Here is a 21,522-nt window from a genome sequence, read left to right on the forward strand (position 1 = left end):
AAGATGATGGCATATTTATCACCAGAGGAAAACAGTGAGACAACACTCTAAGGAAGTAACAATAAAGTGAAGTCAACAAAAAATGATTTTTTTTATTATTATTCATAATCATTTTGTTTTACACCCTCTTTCTTTTTTCAATTTAGTTATCAAGTTACGCAGTCATATAGTCACACACATAAAAATTATTCGGTGAATTATAAAGAAAGTGAATCATATTTTCTATTGCACTTTATTACTGGATATCTTTACGTTTTAAATCATGTCAAACCCATACAGCCTGCATTGCTTGATGTTGTGGATTCCTAATTTAACACACATTTTGTTTTTATTTAATCATATTTAAAGTTTTAAAGATTTGAAAAACCCCTAACATGTATAAAATATGTTGCAGATTAAATGTTGTATTTTTTTATTTTGTGTCTAACGCAACAGACAGCAGGTCGTAATTCAGTTGCATAGTGAGTAAAGTTGTGGTCTGTCCCTTTCCTCTTGAAAATCTGAAAGCAAAGAAGACATCCAATACGATGAAGGGTTTATATGTTCAGAACCTTGAAAATGTTATGGTCATATAGACAATATCTTTACCTTTACTAGGAGATCTCCTTCCCATAAGTCCAACAAAAATCTCCCCCTTGTTTCCTTAAAACAAATAAGAGTGTTTTTTATCTAAATAAGCATATGCACATAAATCCATCAATAAACAAGAGTGCAAGCAAGCACGTAAACCCGATAAGGATATAAACTTACTTCTTCCACCAAGTCGTGCAGGCTGAGTGATTCCTAAAGAGGAAGAATAAATTCATTTCTAAAACAACAAAACTATGCCTCAATAGTATTTGGCTAGAGATCTGATGTTTTAATGTAATGCATACATATTAGTGTCATATATATAGCATATCTGTGGAAAAACTATGAATTTTTCGAATAGTTGAATTCTGTGTTTGAATAAATTCAGACCTAAATTGGGCATTTTCCGCCCCAAACGGTCTCAGATATGATGGTTTTGGGTTTTCTGACAGAGCTATGTCTCTATTCAAAGAAGTATACACACATTACCTGTACTTCTGCCCATTAATCCATGGAATTGTTGCTCTTTAGTTCGCTTCACCAGATCAGCAAAGTGCACTAATACATTTGTTTTCAATGGCATCACCTATAAATGAAAAAATGATACGACGACGTTTAAACTGCACAAAGTAAAAAAAAACAATCAATAGCTAGTTATATAAAATAAATACTTCTAAGTTCTTGACGTCTGTCCACATATCTCTGTCCTCAGTGACACTTGATCCAGTAATGCACACCTGTGCGCAAAAGACTAACACTAAAACTGAAAGTTTAAAAATATCCATTATTTTTACTACCATAAATAAATCTAGAGAAAAAGGGATAATATTTTTCACGAGGTTTGTTTTTAAAAAGCAGTTCCGTCAAAATGCTACTTTACCATGCAGCACAGCAGATCTTTATATATAGAGACATAAGGCAAATGCGCTCCTCCCATTCAGATATCGATGCTGTTGTAGGCTATGTGTTGCTCTTCAATATTTCTATCTTTTCATACCATTATTCTGTCTTTCTATTTTTGTGTGAATTTACAAATGTATGGTGCTAATCTTAAAGATATTGCTCATTGAACGGATTAGAGAGGATCATAATAAATAAGATGAGGGCAATGATGAATGAGATTTAGTAAAAAGAAGGTAAGTCATTTCTAATGTCAGTTCTGCTCTTGATATGACAGCTGTCATTTTTTGTCAAGTCCAGGACATTTGACAGTTCAAGAGCTTGATGTTTAGTGTCATTCATTCTCATGATGTAGCAGTTGAACAGTTGGGCTGGCGAAAATCTAATTTCCCCCTTAATCAAAAAGGTCATCTTCGGCAATACATCTCAGCTAAATTCACATCTTCACTAAACGAGCCATGCAGAATTTGGTGGTTCAGTGTTTTGGCATAAAATCTGAGAAAACAACCCTTTTAACCTTTAACTTTCTGTATTAGTCATCTCATGTCTGTCATATCTGTAGATTATTCAAATATATTAAAATGCTTCTAACAAGGCTTTTCAAGGCTTCTTCATTTATCTCTTATAGGATTCAACACAATTCTTGTAGCTGTGAGCGGTTCATTTAATGTTTTCTTCTCGTTGAAATACACCAATGCATTTTTATAATAGCCTATTCACACATTTGAAGATTTGACAAAAATGAATCAGCTCACAAGAAAATGTACTAAACTATTTGGGAAAGCACAACTGTAAGCATACAAAATTGCCCAAATGTTCTTATTCACCCAAAATTTACCTGTTTCCTTATTTTCATTTTTTGTACTTAGCTTTTTTACTTAAGTATTCGTGAATTCTCATTTCTTAAACTAGCAAGTGCCATCCTCTTAATGAGTATTGTCAATTCACATGATCTCACTTCTGTGTATCCACACACAGTGAAGACACAGATATTCCATAACATTTGTTGGTTTGATGCCCGTCCGTCATATTAAATCACTATTAAACCAGCGATTCCATCTGCTGCACTCTAGTTATTCTTCAGTCTTAAGGGCTTTTGTATTTGTAACTGCTCTAGATTAAACGCATCTGCCAGGAACATAAATGCATTTTAATATATCCTTTATATTCTCATTGTGACATCAGAGAAGTCTCAAAGTCATGTAAACCTCCTGATACACATAATGATCTTTCCATCTCTCTATTTTATTTGGCATTGTGTGAGATTACACACAGATGGAGCAGAACTGCTCTGCCCCGGGGAGGTGTCAGGTACACTTAGGCCTACTCCTCAGCAGGAAGTAGTCTTGCTGTATCACAGGTCTTGACACGTTGATTGCTTCTTAATTCATTCGCCATATTTGCATGAAACCATCGATCACACCTCAAGATGAGATCTAGATGTGGTAGACCAACACCTTTAACAGACAGCTACAAAAGAAATGAGCAAATCATATACCTCACGTGAAAAACCTTTCCAGAGCAATGACGTCTGAAATGATGGTGTGTTTTTTGAAAAGCAACTGACAATAGTCTCTCCCAAACGTGGGAGCGAGGGGAAGGTCGGCCAAGGAAATCATTTTTTGTGCCATGAAAAGTGAGATATTTGTCATTCAAATGTAGTGAAGTACAGTAAAAAGTAAACAGAAAAAGTAATACTTAAGTACAAATACTCAAAAAGTGTACTTAAGTACAGTTCTCAAGTAAATGTACTTCGTTACCCACCTCTGAACTAAATAAACCACCAAATCAGGGTATTTAGCCTATTATGTACTTTGCAAAGTGCAAACGCCACAAATTGGGTTTTACTAATATAATCTTTAATTTTGTCATTTAAAACACCTCTCCCCTTTAAACTTTCAAACTGCGCAGCTTGAAGAGATGCATGCAAAACACGTCTGACTTTAAAACTGCGCACCTCGCGCTGCACGGAGAGACGCATGCACCGAGAGACACGTCTGACTTTAAAACTGCGCAACATGTGCTGCACGGAGAGACACACCAGACTTTAAAACTGCGCACCTCGCGCTGCACGGAGAGACGCATGCACCGAGAGACACGTCTGACTTTAAAACTGCGCAACTTGTGCCGCACGGAGAGACGCATCCATGGAGAGACACGTGTGACTTTAAAACTGCGCACCTCGCGCTGCACGGAGAGACAAGTGTGACTTTAAAACTGCGCACCTCGTGCTGCACGGAGAGACGCATCCACGGAGAACCACATCTGACTTTAAAACTGCGCACCTCGCGCTGCACGAAGAGACGCATCCACGGAGAGACACGTCTGACATTAAAACTGCGCAGCTCATGCTGCACAGAGAGACACATCTAAAACGGTAATTTTAAAAGGGAAGAAGACGCGCTTGATTTATAACTGCGCAGCTCGCAAGTGACGTCACAGACCAACTAATCGATAATGAAATTCGTTGACAACGTTCGTTGTTGCAGCCCTACCCTCGATGCTGCTTTATTGACACAAGCCTAAGTACACTGGAGGTGAGGATATTTCAGCAGTTTTACCCAGGAGCAGAGCAGTTTTTTACAGTGTTCACAATGGTGTACTTTATTCGCATTTACTAGAGAGACTTCCCCTTTTTTACAATCTTAAAATATTTTTTTGCTGATGGACTGGAGTTGTAAGAATTGTATTTTTTCTGCTGCCAAAAGAGGACAGTTGTCAAAACACTAACACTTAAAACATGGAGGCTTCACACGGCAACAGCCAATATTATATCTTCATCAAAACCATTTTACTTAGTTTTTTAAGGCAATCGGTTTGCATGCTTTTTTAAGTAAGGTTAACTAATTAGATTTTACAGTGTATAATGACAATAATAGTAATTCAATGAGATGGGTTTAGACATAACAGAGGGCCAGTAGGGAATGTTTTTTTTAATGAACAAACCTTTTTTTCTCATTCAACAAAACATAAGGCTGATTGGGATTAGGAATTGAAACATGGATTTAAACCTGGTCGGCAAAAAATAACACATATCACAATCCTGAGCTTAGCTAAACAAAACATTTTAACTTCGATTTTACCATAAAAAAAACATGTTTCATATTTTTGGTGGTTGTAAAGCTGCACACTTACGTAAGAGGCCGAAAAAGTGACAGGTTGCTAAAGTGTTGCCAAATCCTCTTATCCTTCAATTCCCCAGCTCGCCACCAGAGGTAATCATTCCCAGCCTTTAAATTTGGCCTTCCTGCATTTGTGGTTTCAATTATGATCAATTATCTAATAGTTCAACACTCCCTAGTCTAGCAGAGGCAGACTGTTGACTATTAGGTAAACGGTCTGGGTTTGGGCTGTTTGCTTGTCTGATGCTTAACACTCCCTGTCTATAGTTTTATGAGTCCATGTAATCTATTTTTCTCCCACCTGTGTTTGGCTAGAATATTTTCAGGTTTTTTTATTTTAGTAATTTATTCATATTTTAGTCTGTACATTTTCTTCTCCTTTACTTGTTAAATTATAAAATCTATTGTACAATGATAGGTCGGGCAAATATTCTGTGAAATATTTAATGTAGTAAAGATTAATTTTTGAAATACCACTTATAAAATTGAAAAATATCACTGAAATAGATGTTCGAGAAATCGCACCGTCAGAGAAAACGTTTCCTGTCAATGAGGAAAGCGGGCAATCAGAAACACGTGGGTGATTTTGCTTGTTGGGAGAACATTGTGTGACTGAGGTTAGGAAAATGGCATTTTAACATTCACAGGCTTTCAAACAAGTACCGGCTTAGAAGCACATATGGGGCTGTTTTGTTGTTAATGTTTAAATAAGATTCATGGCGTACACCTTTCTTAGGTTGTGCAATAACTTTTATATTTAATTAACTTATTTATTACATGTTTCAGTTAGACAAAAAAAATACGACCGACACATGACGACAATCAAAAGCTGTTTTGTTAGACTAATGATAAAAGAGAAGGAAATTATGTCACCAGTAGAGGGCAGAACAATACAACAACCTACACAGAGTGGGGATGCATTGCCGAGGTGGAGACATTATTACGCAAGTCATACCAAAAGCAAACTGCCACTTCCGAGGGTAGTTTTAAGAGAGCAGCTAAATTATTTACATTTACTGAGCATATTCAGCAATTGTAAAATAAAATGAAAGTTAAAAAAGTAAAGTAACGTTGGTGTTTTTGTGTGTTCATTTTTGTACTAAATAAATGGTTACTTACAGTCAAATATGCAGGTTTATCTTGCTGATATCCTTACATCAACAATCATGAGTTTGACTAAAGTCTGACCTGAAATTAATCTAATTAAATTTGCTAAATGTAAAAGAAATGTAGCAAATAAATTATAAAACATTTTCCAATTGTTGATCTCTCATACAGTTTAATGAACTTATATAATAAAATAGAAATTATATCAGGCAACAACAGGATCATCTAAAAACTCGCTACTGGCAATGTTATTTAAAACATATTACATACAAAACAAATTATTCGGAAAATAATTAAAATATATTTGGTGCTGCATTATATTAAATGATTCATATCAAAAATAAAAAGCAGGCAAGTTTGGGTTATAATTTTTTACCAGTACAAATGTTGTTAAAGTATATTTTGTAACATTTAATATGTTTGTTGTTTACCCAATGACTTTTCACCCAAGGAACCAAATTTTTAATTTACTTTTTCATTTGAGTAACCTAATGTTTGTTTTACTAGTGCTATTGAATAAAGAACGAAAAGTGTGTCAAACAACCCTGGTCTTTCCTATTCATATAGTTATACATATAAGACAGTGGAACCTGGAAATGACTTTTGTTTGAATGATATAGAAAAACAACATTCATAATTGTTATTTATAACAATTAAACAAATTATCATCAGTAGCTGCATTTTATATAATAGATTTAGTTTTGAAAATTTTGCCAATATACATGTGAAAGAAAAAGTTATTTAGCAGATTAAACCAACTCAGACTTAAAGCACTTCAGCATTTATTCTCAGCCATGAAAAATCTATTACAGAACAGCTAGATGGTTAATTCATGTCCCTCACAACTGTTTTAAAAACCAGCTGAAAATCATTGAGAGACATTTTTCCAGCGTTAAATTTAAGAACCACGTGTTAACTTATGTGTAAACAGGCCACCTGACCTCACTTTTTATTTCTGTTCCATTATAAATAATTACAATGTTAACAGCAGAATTTTTCAGCAAATAAAAATAATATTTCACAGACACATTACTGTACATGTATTATGCCAGAAACATTTTTTTATAATGATTTTCTCAGAAACAAATGCAATCAAATTGACCAAAATAAAAGTATAAAGTCAGATTTACACAGATATCAGATATCATGAAAATGTATCAATAATATTTTAAGTCAAACAATATGAAACAAATAACAACATAAGTATTAAAAAATCCATGAAGTGAGTTTTTTTCAAGCCATATTTATATGTTTTTTTACAGTACAAAAATAAATGGAGAATTTGTGCAATGCATTACAGTAATATTACAATATCAAAAGGCTATATATCATTTTAAAGATGGTTAATATCACAGTGTTTTTTTTTACTAACTGATATTTGAAAATACAAAAGTTTTTAATGTGTTTGTGTTTGTGTGTGTGTATGTGAGAGAGAAAACGGGTTTGGATAAACTATTAAAACCAATTAAGCTTTTTAAGATCAGCTCTGTTCTTCAGTTGAGCAAACACAAAATAAGCAGTCTTGAAAAACCCAATGAAATAGTCCAAAGAACCCTCTGAAAAGAAAACAGCGTCTGACGGAAGTGACCAGCTTGAAACAAACATCCAGGATGTCAGATGATCACACAGCAAGAAAATGATGGGTTTTCACATACGCAAATCCATGTGGAATACTTTCTAACAATGCAGCTGAACGGATCTCATACATCTTCCCTCCTTTTACCTCGTGCACATACTGAAGCAATCATCAGTTCCCAGTCTCAGAGAGCCACTGGGGCCAAAGACGTGCCATAACCTCTCCAGAGACTGCAGTGGTTCTGTCCGACTGGATCACTTCCAAACGAAAATGTAAAGGCCTTTCCTCTTCTTTGTAAATGTGCACAGCATGATCTGGTTTTCCTGAGAACACTGTGCCATAGTTTATCACTATCTACAATGTTTTGATGACTACTCAATGTACTCTGCACAAATACCTAAAAAATTGAGATCCTTGTAAAAAATGAAAACAGCAATGAGAGTTAATAAAGACTTCTTCAGAGTTTCAAAGGAGATCTCAACATTGTGCTCAGATCTGCCATGACCAAAAGTCAAAGATTTCAATATGAACTCATTTCCCATCAAATTCTATATGAATGATAACAAGATTTCTCCTGTTAAAACATCCTGGAAGCTGGTTTCATGCTTCGGTACACTTGTCAGTCAAATTCAGATAATGGTTGCTGCAGTAAGCTTTTGTGGTTGAATTTTTCATGGCTTTGCTGGAGCAAACCAACCTGTTTCCTCTTCTCAGCTGGAGGTGAGGTTCCTCATCCACAGAGCACCCACAAATAGGCATTTTTTTCAGAGCCGCTTATCAAGGGCCACCACATGTGTCTGACCCCCCCACCATCACATATGTCTGACCCCCCTCGCCTCTGTCATTAGGCACTTTACACTGATAGGGCCATTTGTCTTTATGTCTATGGCCTGCCAGCGTACTATTGGCTGAAGCTTGGTGAAGGCTGGGTCAAAGTTCACGCAGGTTTTAGACTTTCAATTGGATCCAAACATCTGTTGCGGCCCATTAGTCAGCTGGCTTTCTCTGATGTTTTAACAAAGGCCGAGTCATTTTAAACAAGTTCCTGTAGCTCAACTGCTAGTGGAGATAGCAACAGCAAGGTCATGAGTTTCAGATGGAACACACAAGTTCATAAAATACGTGCTTTGTATGTACTGTATGTCGCTTTGGAAAAAAGTGCCTGGCAAAAAGGAAAATCGCATCTCATTTTTAGCTACTTTAAAATAGACAGACCTACATACAACATCAATGTCACATAGAATGCTATTGAAATGTTCTTACATGCTGGGGACTTCTTGGTTTTTATCACAGTTTTCATGTGTCATGTGAAAATGTAAAAATCTGTGGCTTACATGTGAAGCTTTTTGGGGTCAATGCAATCTCTATCCAGCTGTCATCCCAAAGTCAAAATATTTATAGAGAATATAGATTTAGGTAAATGCAGGTAACCTACAGTATATGCTTCTCACCTTTGCAACAATCTGCCAGACAACTTCAGACTATGACTATTCTGCAATCTAAACTGGAGTTACCATCCGTCCTAAGTCAAAGCCCTGCTGCCTGAGGCTGCGCTACAATTACACCTCATTAAGTGTGTGCGTGTGTGTGTGTGGTGACATTTGCAGGTGAGCTGTGCATGGGGCCTCCGCTATTTATGGGGCCATGGTCAAAGTCTTTGTGCCTCCTGTCAAAGGTCAGAGGTCATGATTTCTTTATGTACTCCAGGGTTTATTTTTAGTGCAAACAAGGCGGCTATTTAAAGAATCATACAGAGGTGTCCTAGTAATTACCACCAAGCATGTCCACCCACCATCTCCTGCTCAATTGAAGCCATCTGCAGTCAGGCTAGAGGGGGAGCAGATCTGCTAGCTCGACGATCCCTCCCACTAACACACACACACAGAGGCGTTCAAATAAAGTGTTTACAAATATTTTACTTTATGTGGTGATGCTGTGTGTGGACTCATCAAGCACTGAGGAATTACTTGAGTGTGACAGTGCTCATTTACTTTGTGTTTATTAAACATTTGATTGCAGCCCTGTTCTTCAATGCAAAAGAGACAATTTCATCTCCTCAACAAACAGTTGCTGACAACTATGCCTACTCTTTGGTTAAAAAGAATTACATTTGCTATATAAGCCCCGTATGTATATTCTTAGTATCAGTAGTGATAGCTAATCCCTTAACATTTTCATTTTTGCATTTGGCAGACACTTTCGTGTTATACTTTCTTTTAATATTCAAGGAACTGTTTCTCACTGATATGATATTAAAAATGATAAAAAAGCTCAGTGTTGTCAGGTTTGTAAAAGCAATATCACAGAATTTCCTAACGTGAATAAAGCCACTCAGTTACGTCAGTTCTGTTTTCCACCCTTGTCCTTCTGCCCTACCGCACACTCAATCCAAAATGTCTGTTTCTGCCCAATTCTGCAGGCCACTAATTAAATGAACTTCAAGTTACAGGGCTGGAGGCTTATACACCACACAGCGTGGTTTTTCTATCATGTCATTAAAGTCAAATAAATTACACAAAGCAATCAGAACTCACAGGATGAATTATTGTACAATATCTTCAGAATCAATGTCACCGCAGTACACAAATGCTGCCTCAGAAACAAAATCATTTTTTTCTGAAATCACGTGTCTAAGTAAAATGATCATTTTTCTTTCATTCTGTGAACTAGTGACAACATTTCTCCCAAAATCTAAGTAAAGTCAACTGAAATGGGACAAAGTGGTCAAAATAACAAAATGCAGATCTTGAATACTGCAAAGAAAACGTTCATATAAATGTTTTCACAACACATGTATATTAGGATCAGTTCAAAAATGAATGTATTATGCAATAAGGCAGTTTTACAACTTTCATGTGTCTTGTCGTGCTGTCAGTCTTTCACATTGCTGTTGGATGACTTTATATCACTTCTGAAATTGAACAGACACTGGACTGAAATTCTGATTAAAGGCAAAACAGGAGTGGTCTGTTATATTTTTTTCTGCAGCTGTATGGCTGTATATGAACATATCAAACATTATAGTTCATATATGTGGACATACAGTATATGTTATATTTTATATATTATAATGTATATGTGCAAAGCTTATACCAAATGAAAGAATAAAGCATAACTGTGCCATAGAAATTCTGTTTTAGTTCCATTCATCAGATTTCTGTATGTGTGCGTGTGAGGACAAAATGTGCATGCGCTTAAATGAGTTTCAATGTTTTAATGCTGTTTTTATCATCACACAATTACTTGACAATAAAATGTTTCATGATGGCATAATTAAACCTCCAGCTGGGTCTTAACAGGCTCTTTGTCACCTCAGACTGGAGAAAGCAGACTTTGCCATCTCACATTCTTTTGCCAGACATTCCCTGCCAGTTGACTCAAAGACAAATATTCTTTCCATTTTATTGTTTATGCTTTTCATTAAGGAAAGAAAAAACAAAAATGACATCTTAATTTCTCACTTGCAATGAGATTGAATGGTGAGCAAATGGAAATTGAGATCTCTTCTTAGAGTTTGTTTATGAGTTTCAGAAGAGGCCTTCCCAATTCTCACACACTACATTGCCAAGGTACCAGTCAAAAGTTCAATTAAATGTCAGAGATTTGAAAAGGAGCTTAAACATTTCTCATTTTCTCATTTCTTTTTTCAAAAACCAAATGATTTCAGTCATGTTATCCAACTCCATTAAGTCTATAAAAGAGCTATAAAAGTGTAACAATGATATTTTCGTCTGTTAATCATCTTTATTCTGTATATTATTCTGTATGAAATACTCTACGCACTGACTGAAGTTCAATGAAGATAGCTTTGTATGTTATAGCAAGTCTCACATAAGTTGCATCAAACATCGCAGATGTATGTTCTATGCACTCTTGCCTACTGATCCCTATCTGTGAAATGAACGACCGGTACTTAGTAGAACAGGCTTCCGTTGCAATTTGCCCATTCTCAGGGGTATTGAAGATTTGACTTCGAAACAAGTTCTGCATGTTTCTCTGAATAAAATCTAAACTGTCACATGGAAAATTACTCGAGACCAAACGCGGCATGATATTGCTCCATCCAAAAACAACACACACTCTCTCTCTGAAAAACCTCATTGTCTTTGGGTAAAATAGAAACCGCCCCGGGGTTAAATAACTGAGACAACCTAAAAAAGATTGTTTAACTAAATATTTCATCCATCCAGAGAAAGGGACCGCTAATACAGCTATATTTTCAGTGCAATTTGAGGATTAAGCCAAAATGGCTCAGTCCAAGAAAGAAACAGGTCTAGCGGATTTCAAAAGCCACCGCTGAAACGTAATCCACTCTGGATGGACCGCCAGTAAACTCCAGAGAGAAAATGTACAGATCCGAGTTGAAAACATGCTTGAGAAAAGCATAAAAGGAGTATTTTATTGATTTAGCTGTATCTTACGAATGACAACATAAATCATAGCCCGCTGCCATGTGGTTGTATGGTGTTTTTGTTTTGTTTTTAATCTGAGAAAGCTTTAAGGAAAGCAAAGCTCAAGGATAAGATAACCTCCGCCACGAGACATCTGGTAACACTTCACAATAATTGCTGTAAAACCCTGAAGATCTGAGAAAAAAATTCCAATGTTTTTTCTTTCTTTCTCTGTTTGCCTTGTGTCTGAATTTCTGGTGCCTTTTCTATACGCTTTATACAAGCATGTCCAGAGCAACACAGACCATTTTATTATGAATATGCATTGTGGTAAAACTACGAGGAAAATTGTGCAGAAGTTATGCATGGCCTATACATCCCCCCTCCCCTGCCCATGTGAGTGAGAAAACATATATGCAAGAACATAGAGAACACAACATGGTAAGTTTCTCAAATGATGATGATGTCATAATCCATTCCTACCACCAGCGTAAACCATTACATATTGAAGATGTTCCATCATATTCCCTGACTAACGGCATCTCCCTGCATTGATTTTATTCCCTAACAAATCGTAGCACCCTGTTTGCAGTTTGTCTGGGGGTCCTGATGCCCATTGTGACGTGCAGGTCCCCTGTAGCGCTCAGACACCCACAGTGCAGTGATTACAGAGAGTAATGAACCACAGCCACAGGAAGGGGCACCACCAGCACATCACCAGTTCCCATATGTGCCCCAGGCCTGCAGCTCAGCCTCCAGGATGAAACCACTGGGAGGGTAAACACAGAGGAGGGCACAGACAGATTGCCATCTCTCAGAATCCACAGAGGGCACCGCAGTACAGGGCCAACTGCAGGGTCAGACAGGGAGGAGTTTGGATAACTTATCTCCCAGTTCAATCGGCCTCTGTAAGACCACCACACTAACTGAGCTGTGAAGAGTCACTGGAAATCGACTGATTTGGTGTTTTTATGTTTTATATTTTAAATGGATAGTTCACCCAAAAATGAAAATTCTTTCAGGAATTACTCACTCTCTAGTTGTTTCAAACCTATATCAATTTCTTTGTTCTGATGAACACAGAGAAATATATTTGGATGAATGCTTGTAACCAAACAGTTCTTTGACCTACCATAGTCTTCTTGACCATAGTAGGAAAAATGACAATGGTAGTCAAAAGTGCCCCAGAACTGTTTGCTTTCCTACATTCTTCAAAATATCTTCTTTTGTGTTCAACAGAACCAACTATTGTAGTCAATGGGATCCAAGAACTGTCTGGTTATAAGCATTCTTCCAAATATCTTTCTGTGTGTTCATCAGAACAAAGACATTTATACAGGTTTGGAACAACTATAAAGTAAATAAATGATGACATAGGCTACTGTAATTTATATTTTGGGGTAAACTATCCCTTTAACAATATGTACTTTGTGTCCTAAATAAATAAAGTAAATAAAGATGGATTAAATAATTTTATTGAATTATCGCATTTATATTCCTGGATTTTTTAAATCCAACATATGCTCACATTCATCAGACAGCATTGTTTTTTTTCTTCAAGATATCAATTTTAATTCATAATGTTACTAATTTTAGAGATTGAAGAACAAAGCACAAACTATCTAGTTTTTACTAAAGGTTAGCGTAATAGGTCAGACGTCAATATTTGTGAAGCTTTTAAATCAATTTTTTGTGTGTGTTTTCCATTGTCAAGTAAGTCAATTGTCACATCCATAACAGTCCATATTCCTCACAAATGGACACATGAAAATATTTTTTGCACATTTTAATTCACAGAAATCTGCAAAGTACGTCGTCTCATAAAAACGTGTTCTTTTGTTCACATCTATAACACATACATTTTCCCTCTTTTAAAATAGAAAACTTGTTCATATTTTTCTGATGTCTGGACTCATCAGGGGTTAAATGAAATATAAACAGTTGATTCAATATATTGGTAATACATTCTCTGAGAATTTGTATTGCAAGTTTTGACTGAAAACGTTACATAACCCTGGAATTGCCCATTTGATTCTCTAATACAGTACACATTCAGCATGTTATCCAAAGCAACCCTGTACTCTCTTTTTTTTGGGTGAGGCCTAAAAGGCCAGAAAGTATGTCAGACTGGTGACATAGCCAAATTCTGAGAAAATCTGAGTCAAGGTGCCGCATTCTGTCCATTGAATTGTTTGTAGAGGATTAATAGCAGTTCCATGCCACACAAACATTGTTTAGTACATTGACACCTCAAAAGGTGTGAATTCCCCGGGGCAATCACGCCTGATGAATTCAAAGCCTACTCAGACTCAGTTCGTGGGTTGCTGAAGGTACAGTGTGTATCAGACTGCCTTGTTTGGTTACTTTCCAAGGGTGTGAGATGAAGCATTCTCACACTGCACAAGGTGACTTTGTTAACTAAGTCTCTCAAAGTGCCAACATTAACAAATAAGCCTCAAATATCTCACAATAAATAAAGAATCTTTTGTGAGTTTTATTATGTGATTAATCCATCACTGTCCCCTCAGAGACATAACAATAAATAATTCTGTATTCTTATCTATTCTGAAAGTTACATGCTTTGTAACCAGAGTACATGTAAATCGTGTCTTAAATCAGCCTCGTAATGCTCTTTCAGACCCCCTTTTCCCGTTTGCCTCTGTTGTCGTACTGGCAATTTTATCCCGGTGCGATCATTCTCTTTGATCAAGTTACACAGCTCTTGAACTGATTTAATTGATAACACAATAAACTAGGACACCTGTCGCTTGGAGAGCCGTCCCAGACGGCTGCCAATGCTTGGAGAGCATTTATAGTGTATAGTCTTTATAATGTAAAGTTATAAATGATAATTATACTTACTAAAGCAGACATCTGGCAGAATCACATGAGAGATTTAGTCATTTCTCCAGGTTTTCTCCAGGATATCCTCGTGCTAGAACAGTTGCATCTTTTTATTCCACTTTATCAGTGCACGTGGACTTTTCTTTGTACAGTTCTATGTGTTTAATAGCAATGGTTTTGTGCTTGGCAGATTCAGCAGCTCAGTAGTCAGGCCAACATTCATTTTTCAAAGCTATAATTTAGTGCATTATGAGTGGTAGCATTGCCCAAATTGAACTTTTTGCGGGGGCTGTTTGACTGTGTACAAAGGTGGAAAACATTTAATGATTAATATGATTATTTTATAATGATAACATTACAGTGTGGGTTAACATGGCGTTCTTCGAATGTACAAGGTGTACATACACACCCACGTATAGAGAGAGCTGCCATAACCCCATAGTCCCATTAAACCCGTGTTTAATGTAAGGCTTTAACTGAGAAGAGCAGGTGGGTTTCAGTTTTTTGTTTTTAATGAAAACAAATAGTTATTCTTCTATTGTTTATTATTCCATGTTGTCCAAAGCGTAGTACTCTGCTGTTTTGACACTCAGCTGTAATGTTAGCCTCTAAATGATTGATGACCTTAAAAATGAGAATCTTTACAGTCCGTGAGTGGGTGTGTACTGGGGGATTAAGTTCTTAGGACCTGCAAGGTGGCTACTGGGTGTTCCCTCCTGGCAAAGGTGTGAGTCTTCCATTGATTCTGCTAAAATTTTAGTCTCCTCTCTGGAGCCTTGGGGACTCAGACACACCCACTTCTGAAAACGGATTTGGCTAATTGGTCAGAGTAGCTGGGCTACATTCCTCTGGCAGATTACTTGTGAGAGCTGAGCGGAGAACTTGAATGTTATGGAGATGTGGCTCTTGGATATGATTGAAAACGGCATTTGAAATCCCCACTTGTAGTAACAGCAGTTCAGTCAGCATGGAGAGGGAACGTGTGTAGCCAAGCGATCAAAACAGTGTCCCTGGGTTTTACAGTTTTACTGTAAACTCTTAATGCTACAGAGGATGAAATAAACTATTAATAAAACTTTGCAAAGGGTGTACTCAGTCATTTTTTGTGATACTCCAGAAATCTCTCATTACACTGTAGGGCTGTGAGTGAAGCATCATGCAAATGTTTTCAGTTACCGATACAGTTGTATACATTTTCAGCCCACAAGCCAAAGTGTCTAATATTGATGATGAAATCATGAGTAGCATTGAATAGGTCAAAACTATGTAAATGTACAAGGCTACATTTTTTATGAATAAAACCCCATTTATATAATGTAATTTATCTCAATCATCTATTTATAGTGCAAGCTTTTAGTTTTCTTCATAGAGAAAACAAAAGCAACAACTCCTAAAAAGTTGCTTGTTAAAGCAATATAAAAAAACTCTGAAACTATCATATTTTACTGCAAGATGTATACAAATTCATTTCTTCTATACACAACTGAACACAAAACAATTTTACATTAAATTCAAGCGAAACTATATGTTTTCGACAGAAAGTTCATATTTTGGGCCTGTTTAGTGATCATGGGGCGGGGTTAAGGCTGGGGCTTCAGTATTGTTTTTTCGAGTGATCGTACGTTTTTGTGTCAAGTACGAATTCATGCGAAATTGCGAATAAGTCACCTCATGAATAGATACCTGTGAAATCAGGTTGGCTCATATGATGTATATCCAAATATCAGTACACTATCACTAGCTAAGCGCGCCAAATTTAGATATGGGGGCACACATCAAATTTAAATCAGTTCTTAAAATTAAATCAGTTCTCGTGTCTCATGACAACCCGTTCTCACTCACATATTTACGCTCGATCAGCGCCCCTCGGCGTCACTTTTGAACGCGAAGGGTACCCCTTTGGCGTCGTTTTTCGACGAACGGGGAACTGCGTTGCTGATGGCTAAATGCTCCAGACTGAGATGCGTGCAATTCTTAGCATTTCATAATTATTTATGGTTTCAATATTTTGTAGCACCTAACTCCAAGCCCACCCTCACCCTAACCACTTCTCAACCATATAAAACACAATACGCGAATAAAAGTACAATCACAGGTTTTATTGAACAAACTGACCAAAAGCATTACAAACGATTCCTTTCGCAGACCTTTTTGCACCGAAGCCGTACGATAACTTTACATGGAGATGCAGTGCGTGTCCGTGCATGAGGTCGGTCAAAATATAAACCGGAACAGCTAGATGCAGTCGGTCGCGGGAGCCTACTAGTGATGGGTCGTTCATGAACGATTCGTTCTTTTTGAACGAATCTTTAAAATGACTCGGGAGTAACGAGTGTCTCAGCGAGTGATTCGTTCTTTTTGTGTTGACCGCGCATGTGCAACATTGTACCAGAAACAGTAATGAAGTTCGTCTCTCGAGTCATCGGGTCCGAGTCCTTTTGTTCTTTAATACCCCAGAAACAGTAAAGAAGTTCGTCTCTCGAGTCATCGGGTCCGAGTCCTTATACCGGAAAGAGAAATGATTAGTTCGTCTCGAGTCATCGGGGCCGAGCCCTTTTGTTCTTTTGTCAAACGGTAGTTCCGCAGGCAAACCTGCAGCCTGTACTGGAGTCCGAGTCTTTAACGTTACGTGACCACTTCCCGAATCATCAGTCAAATGCATGATGTACGTGTTGTATGTTGTATTATAGGAAGAAATATTATAAAATGATCGAAAGATATGTGCAATAAACATCTTCTCTAAAACGTACCGTTCTGTTCTTTTTTCTGTCAGTATATTCATAAATGTTTCTTGTGGATTTCTGCATGTTTTTAATTTATCTTAATAACTAACTATTTTGCATAAGAACTGTGCTGGCAAAATATAAACATAAGCAACACTAGTAAAGTCAGTGTTTATGTCTAATGCATATATTACACAAGTAATTCTCTTAGTGCTCACAAGTAGAGCTCTTATTAAATAATTGCACATTTAAATGATTTCAATAGCGTATAATTATATACGTAACTTCCTCGGACGGTGATCGATTTCACATCTGTTCCTCATAAAAATCGACCGTTTCGTGTTGGTACCCTTGGAATATCTGTATTTTTGAACGACATTGTTACTGCTTGTATCTTGTGTTTTATATTACGATAAATAAACTGTTACTGTGTAAATTATTAGCTCAAACTGCCTGAATAGCGTCATGGAAACGCAATTATCCTGGCCATTAAACTTAAATAAAACCACGAAACATCATTGCAAATTATATATACAGTAATATGCATTTTCACAATGACGGTAAAATTCGCGTTCCCTTCACGTCGAAAAACGACGCCAAAGGGGTACCCTGAGCGCTCAAAAGTGACGCCGAAGGGCGCTGACCGAGCGTAAATATGTGACGAGTCGGGAGTGAGGATGTGTTGCTCATGATGACTAGTTATAGCAAATTTCATCACAAGACTTGCAACGACCAATGCGATTTTAAATTATTGACCATGTATTTGAGTTTAACATGCTGATCAGCATGTTTACACACATATCGATAGATAAATAAGTTCAAAATATGAGTAGTTTTCCTCTCAATCGCATTGCTTCACTTCAGAAGACATTTATTAACTCATTTGAGTCATTTGGGTTACTTTAATGATTGATGGATGTGCTTTTTGGAGCTTTGCTGTGTTGACCTCCATACAAGAAGATAATCGTAGATGACATTTTAATATAATTATTACATTATAATATAATAGGGAAGTCATTACTGTACATCTGCACTCTAAAAAAAAAGCCGTAAAAATAGGGCACAATATACTGTATTAATATGAAGGAATTTTCCGTGTTCATTTTTACAGTTGTTTTACCTGTATTTTACATTTTGCACTGCATTCATTTGCATTTTAGCATTAATGGAAATGTCCGTAAAATAAAGGAAAATGTACTGGTAATTTTCTGCCAGTACTTTATCTGTTTTTTTACGGGATTTTTTTTTACAGTGTGGGATGGCATGAGGCAGAGTAAAATTTGAGAGTTTTCATATTTCCTCCTTCAGTTATTGCCACTTGCACAACACATTGAACATTTTGGTAAGAATGAGGAATTGCAGAAATTTTAACGAAATGAGTCAACAGGGGAGTTAGGACAGGTTCCTAAAAACAATGAAATCTTTCACAGCTCTGCTTTGCATCACAGGCTTATGACTCTTTTACACAGTTTGTACAAATGCAAAACAAAAAGTATTAAGGAAACGTCTAACAGACAAAAAGTTAAGCGGCAATGCATCATGCCAACGAAACATTTAATTACATGACACAATTAAACTCGTCACACTACAGACATTATTACATTTTTCTGTTGTTAGTCACTGGCCAGAGAACCAGTGGCACAGACAGACAGGACAAGCAGACGATCTTTCACTCCAACAGAATATCTGTAGAGTTTAGATGATTGATGAGCAGATCATCTCTGTCCCCAGGGTTTGTAAGTTAGACACCTTGCCAAAATTCTGTGCCCTTTGGAGTAAGTCAGCCCTGCAGTACGTCAACCCACCGCTTCCCTCTCCCACTTGTTCTTTCTCCTCCAGCTGCCCTGGGCATGGGGTAGACCTGCCAGAGCCTGCTCGCAGATGGCACAGCATGTAAGGAGAGAAAGAAAGAGGGAGAAACAGAAATTGAAAGAGAAGTGGAAAGACAGAGAGGTAGAGAGAACTTCGGCAAGTTTCAAAGACCAGCGAGTACACATCAACACCTTTGATGTTGCTGGCAGCCTCCAGACAGAAGGAGACAATCTGTCTCTCTGGTGTACCGCCCAGATTGAGCAGTGCCTTAAACCACCCAAAAGCCTGCAGCTAGTTTTAAAACACATTCACAGACAAACACACTTGTCAAGTACTTTTAATAACTCTGACAGGTAAAGGCACCTGAGACATCAGTGGGAGGCAGGGTCACGGGGTCAGACTTGAATGCCGATATCTCTCATATTCACTTTCACCATTTAGCACAGACAAAAGGTTGAATATCTGGACTGTTGTTCAGACTAATTGCTGTTTAAAAGGAAAGTCACACATTCACCTGAGAAAAGTTTCATTGTTCTCAGTGATTATGCAAGTGTTTTGCATTGGATAAGATTAGAGATCAATTGTGTCTGAGGTTGAAAACATGGATGAGAGGAGTTTAACGGAGTAGTTCATCTTCAAAATGAAAATTCTGTCATCATTTACTCAGCCTCTTGTCATTTCAAACCTGTATGACTTTTTCTTCTTCTGCAGAACACAAAAGAATATACTTTGATGAATGTTGTTTAAAGCCCCCAATTCACTTCTATTGAATGGACACAAAACCAATGCAAGTGAATGGGGGGCTGTTTAATACATTCTTCAAAATATCTTCTTTCGTGTTCTGCTGAAGAAAGACAGTCATACAGGTTTGAAATGACAAGAGGCTGAGTAAATGATGACAGAATTTTCATTTTGAAGGTGATCTACTCCTTTAAATGCATCTCATCCATGTTTTCTGACAAAAATGTATTATCTAGCACTGACTGCACTGACTAAATTTTTTAGCAATCATGCAAAAGCAGCAGATGGATCAAGAACACTTCAGAGATGGTTCACTGAGAGAGAACTTTATATAGGAAAGGAGTTTCAAGAAAAAGTTTCCAAGATGATGTATTTTGTAACACACTTAAAAGACATTAATAGCCTATTTAATGTTCCATATTTATTTGGACAATTTTGGCCATGGGAAATTTTATTTTAATTTTGTATTTGTTGAAGAAATGCTGTTTTACATCGTTTGTACAGTTTATCAGGAGTTCTTGAACAATAATGCCATTTGATGAAATAGCGTCACCATTTTACTATAGAACTTCTATTTAAAAATAAGATGATATGTACTTCACATAAAAATAAACATTATTCTGTTTATTTTACAAAACATAATGAATGTTAATATTATATATCATTTTTTGCCACCAAACTCATAACACTACGCTCATGTCCTCAACCATATTAATTTGACGCAAGATTTTACGTGTTTTAACGTCGGACGCAACGGACAACAAATAAAATTTAATCAGCTTTTCGTTTGTTTTGATAAAGACAGATTAGGCTACTTCTCGCTAATGAAAGAGAGAACAATTTGTTACGGTCTATATTAATTTCAGTCTTTATAATAATGATAACCATTATACAAAAGGTTAAAAGGCTGTGATTTACCAGTATTGGTAGAAACAAATTAAAATAGAGAAATAAATTAACAAGGACGTTTTGTGCATTATAATGATCCAGGAGAGATGTTTAATTTTAGATGTGTAAGTTTGACACGCCTGCGTTAGTTTTGTTAAGTGGCTTTAAAGGATTACTGGAGCTGACGTTTTTTGCATTATTTGCCTTAAAATGTTATACCTGTCCCCTCTGCTTCGTCCGCGCGTGCATGGACAATTTAATGGTGTTTCATCGTTTTGGAGTTGAAGATTAGATTTAATCAAACGCGATAAAACCAAAACAAGTTTTCAATCTAAAGGAAGTTCGTTTTTAAACATTCAAATTAGCACAAATACATGGAGAGTAAATTGTTCTTGATAGATGTGATCAGTTAAAGATATAGCCTACGTTTGGAAAAGCATTATTTTATTACCGAAAAACGCAAATATGTGCATTAATTGTGCACAAGATATTCCAAAGAGGTTTTAAAACTTTCTCTGCGTCTGTCTATGTTTATTTTATATTTAAATTATATTTTTATTTGCCCAGCCCACAAAGCATTCAGGGAAGCGGTTGAAGCTTTAAACTGCGAGCAGATTTTTGGGACTTTTGGAGATTGGGCATCAGTGGACTCGTGGATGTTTGCTTTTAAAATTAAGATCTGTCTTTTCCTCAATGAAGTTTGACAGATGGACGTCATATTTACAGCAAAACCTATTGACAAAAGATACAATGAATGTAATTTCAAGGCAGTCTATTTGTAAACAATACCTTAACGATCATTTTTTAAATACACATATCTGAAAATAAACACCCCATTATCTGGAAGA

At 36.6% G+C, this 21,522-nt stretch overlaps 1 protein-coding gene across 1 annotated transcript; it reads right to left on the reverse strand.

Moving 5' to 3' along the window:
- Positions 1-198: 198 nt before the first annotated feature.
- Positions 199-14,565, reverse strand: tac4 (tachykinin precursor 4). Its single transcript, XM_057344933.1, has 5 exons — positions 14,529-14,565; positions 1,060-1,156; positions 751-783; positions 589-642; positions 199-500 (listed from the first exon to the last, which is right to left on the reverse strand). The coding sequence occupies exons 1-5, from the start codon at positions 14,538-14,540 to the stop codon at positions 451-453; spliced, it is 246 nt and encodes an 81-aa protein (XP_057200916.1). The 5' UTR covers positions 14,541-14,565; the 3' UTR covers positions 199-450.
- Positions 14,566-21,522: the final 6,957 nt, after the last annotated feature.

The sequence above is a fragment of the Triplophysa rosa genome, linkage group LG11, assembly GCF_024868665.1.
Source record: "Triplophysa rosa linkage group LG11, Trosa_1v2, whole genome shotgun sequence".
Classification (NCBI taxonomy): Eukaryota; Metazoa; Chordata; class Actinopteri; order Cypriniformes; family Nemacheilidae; genus Triplophysa; species Triplophysa rosa.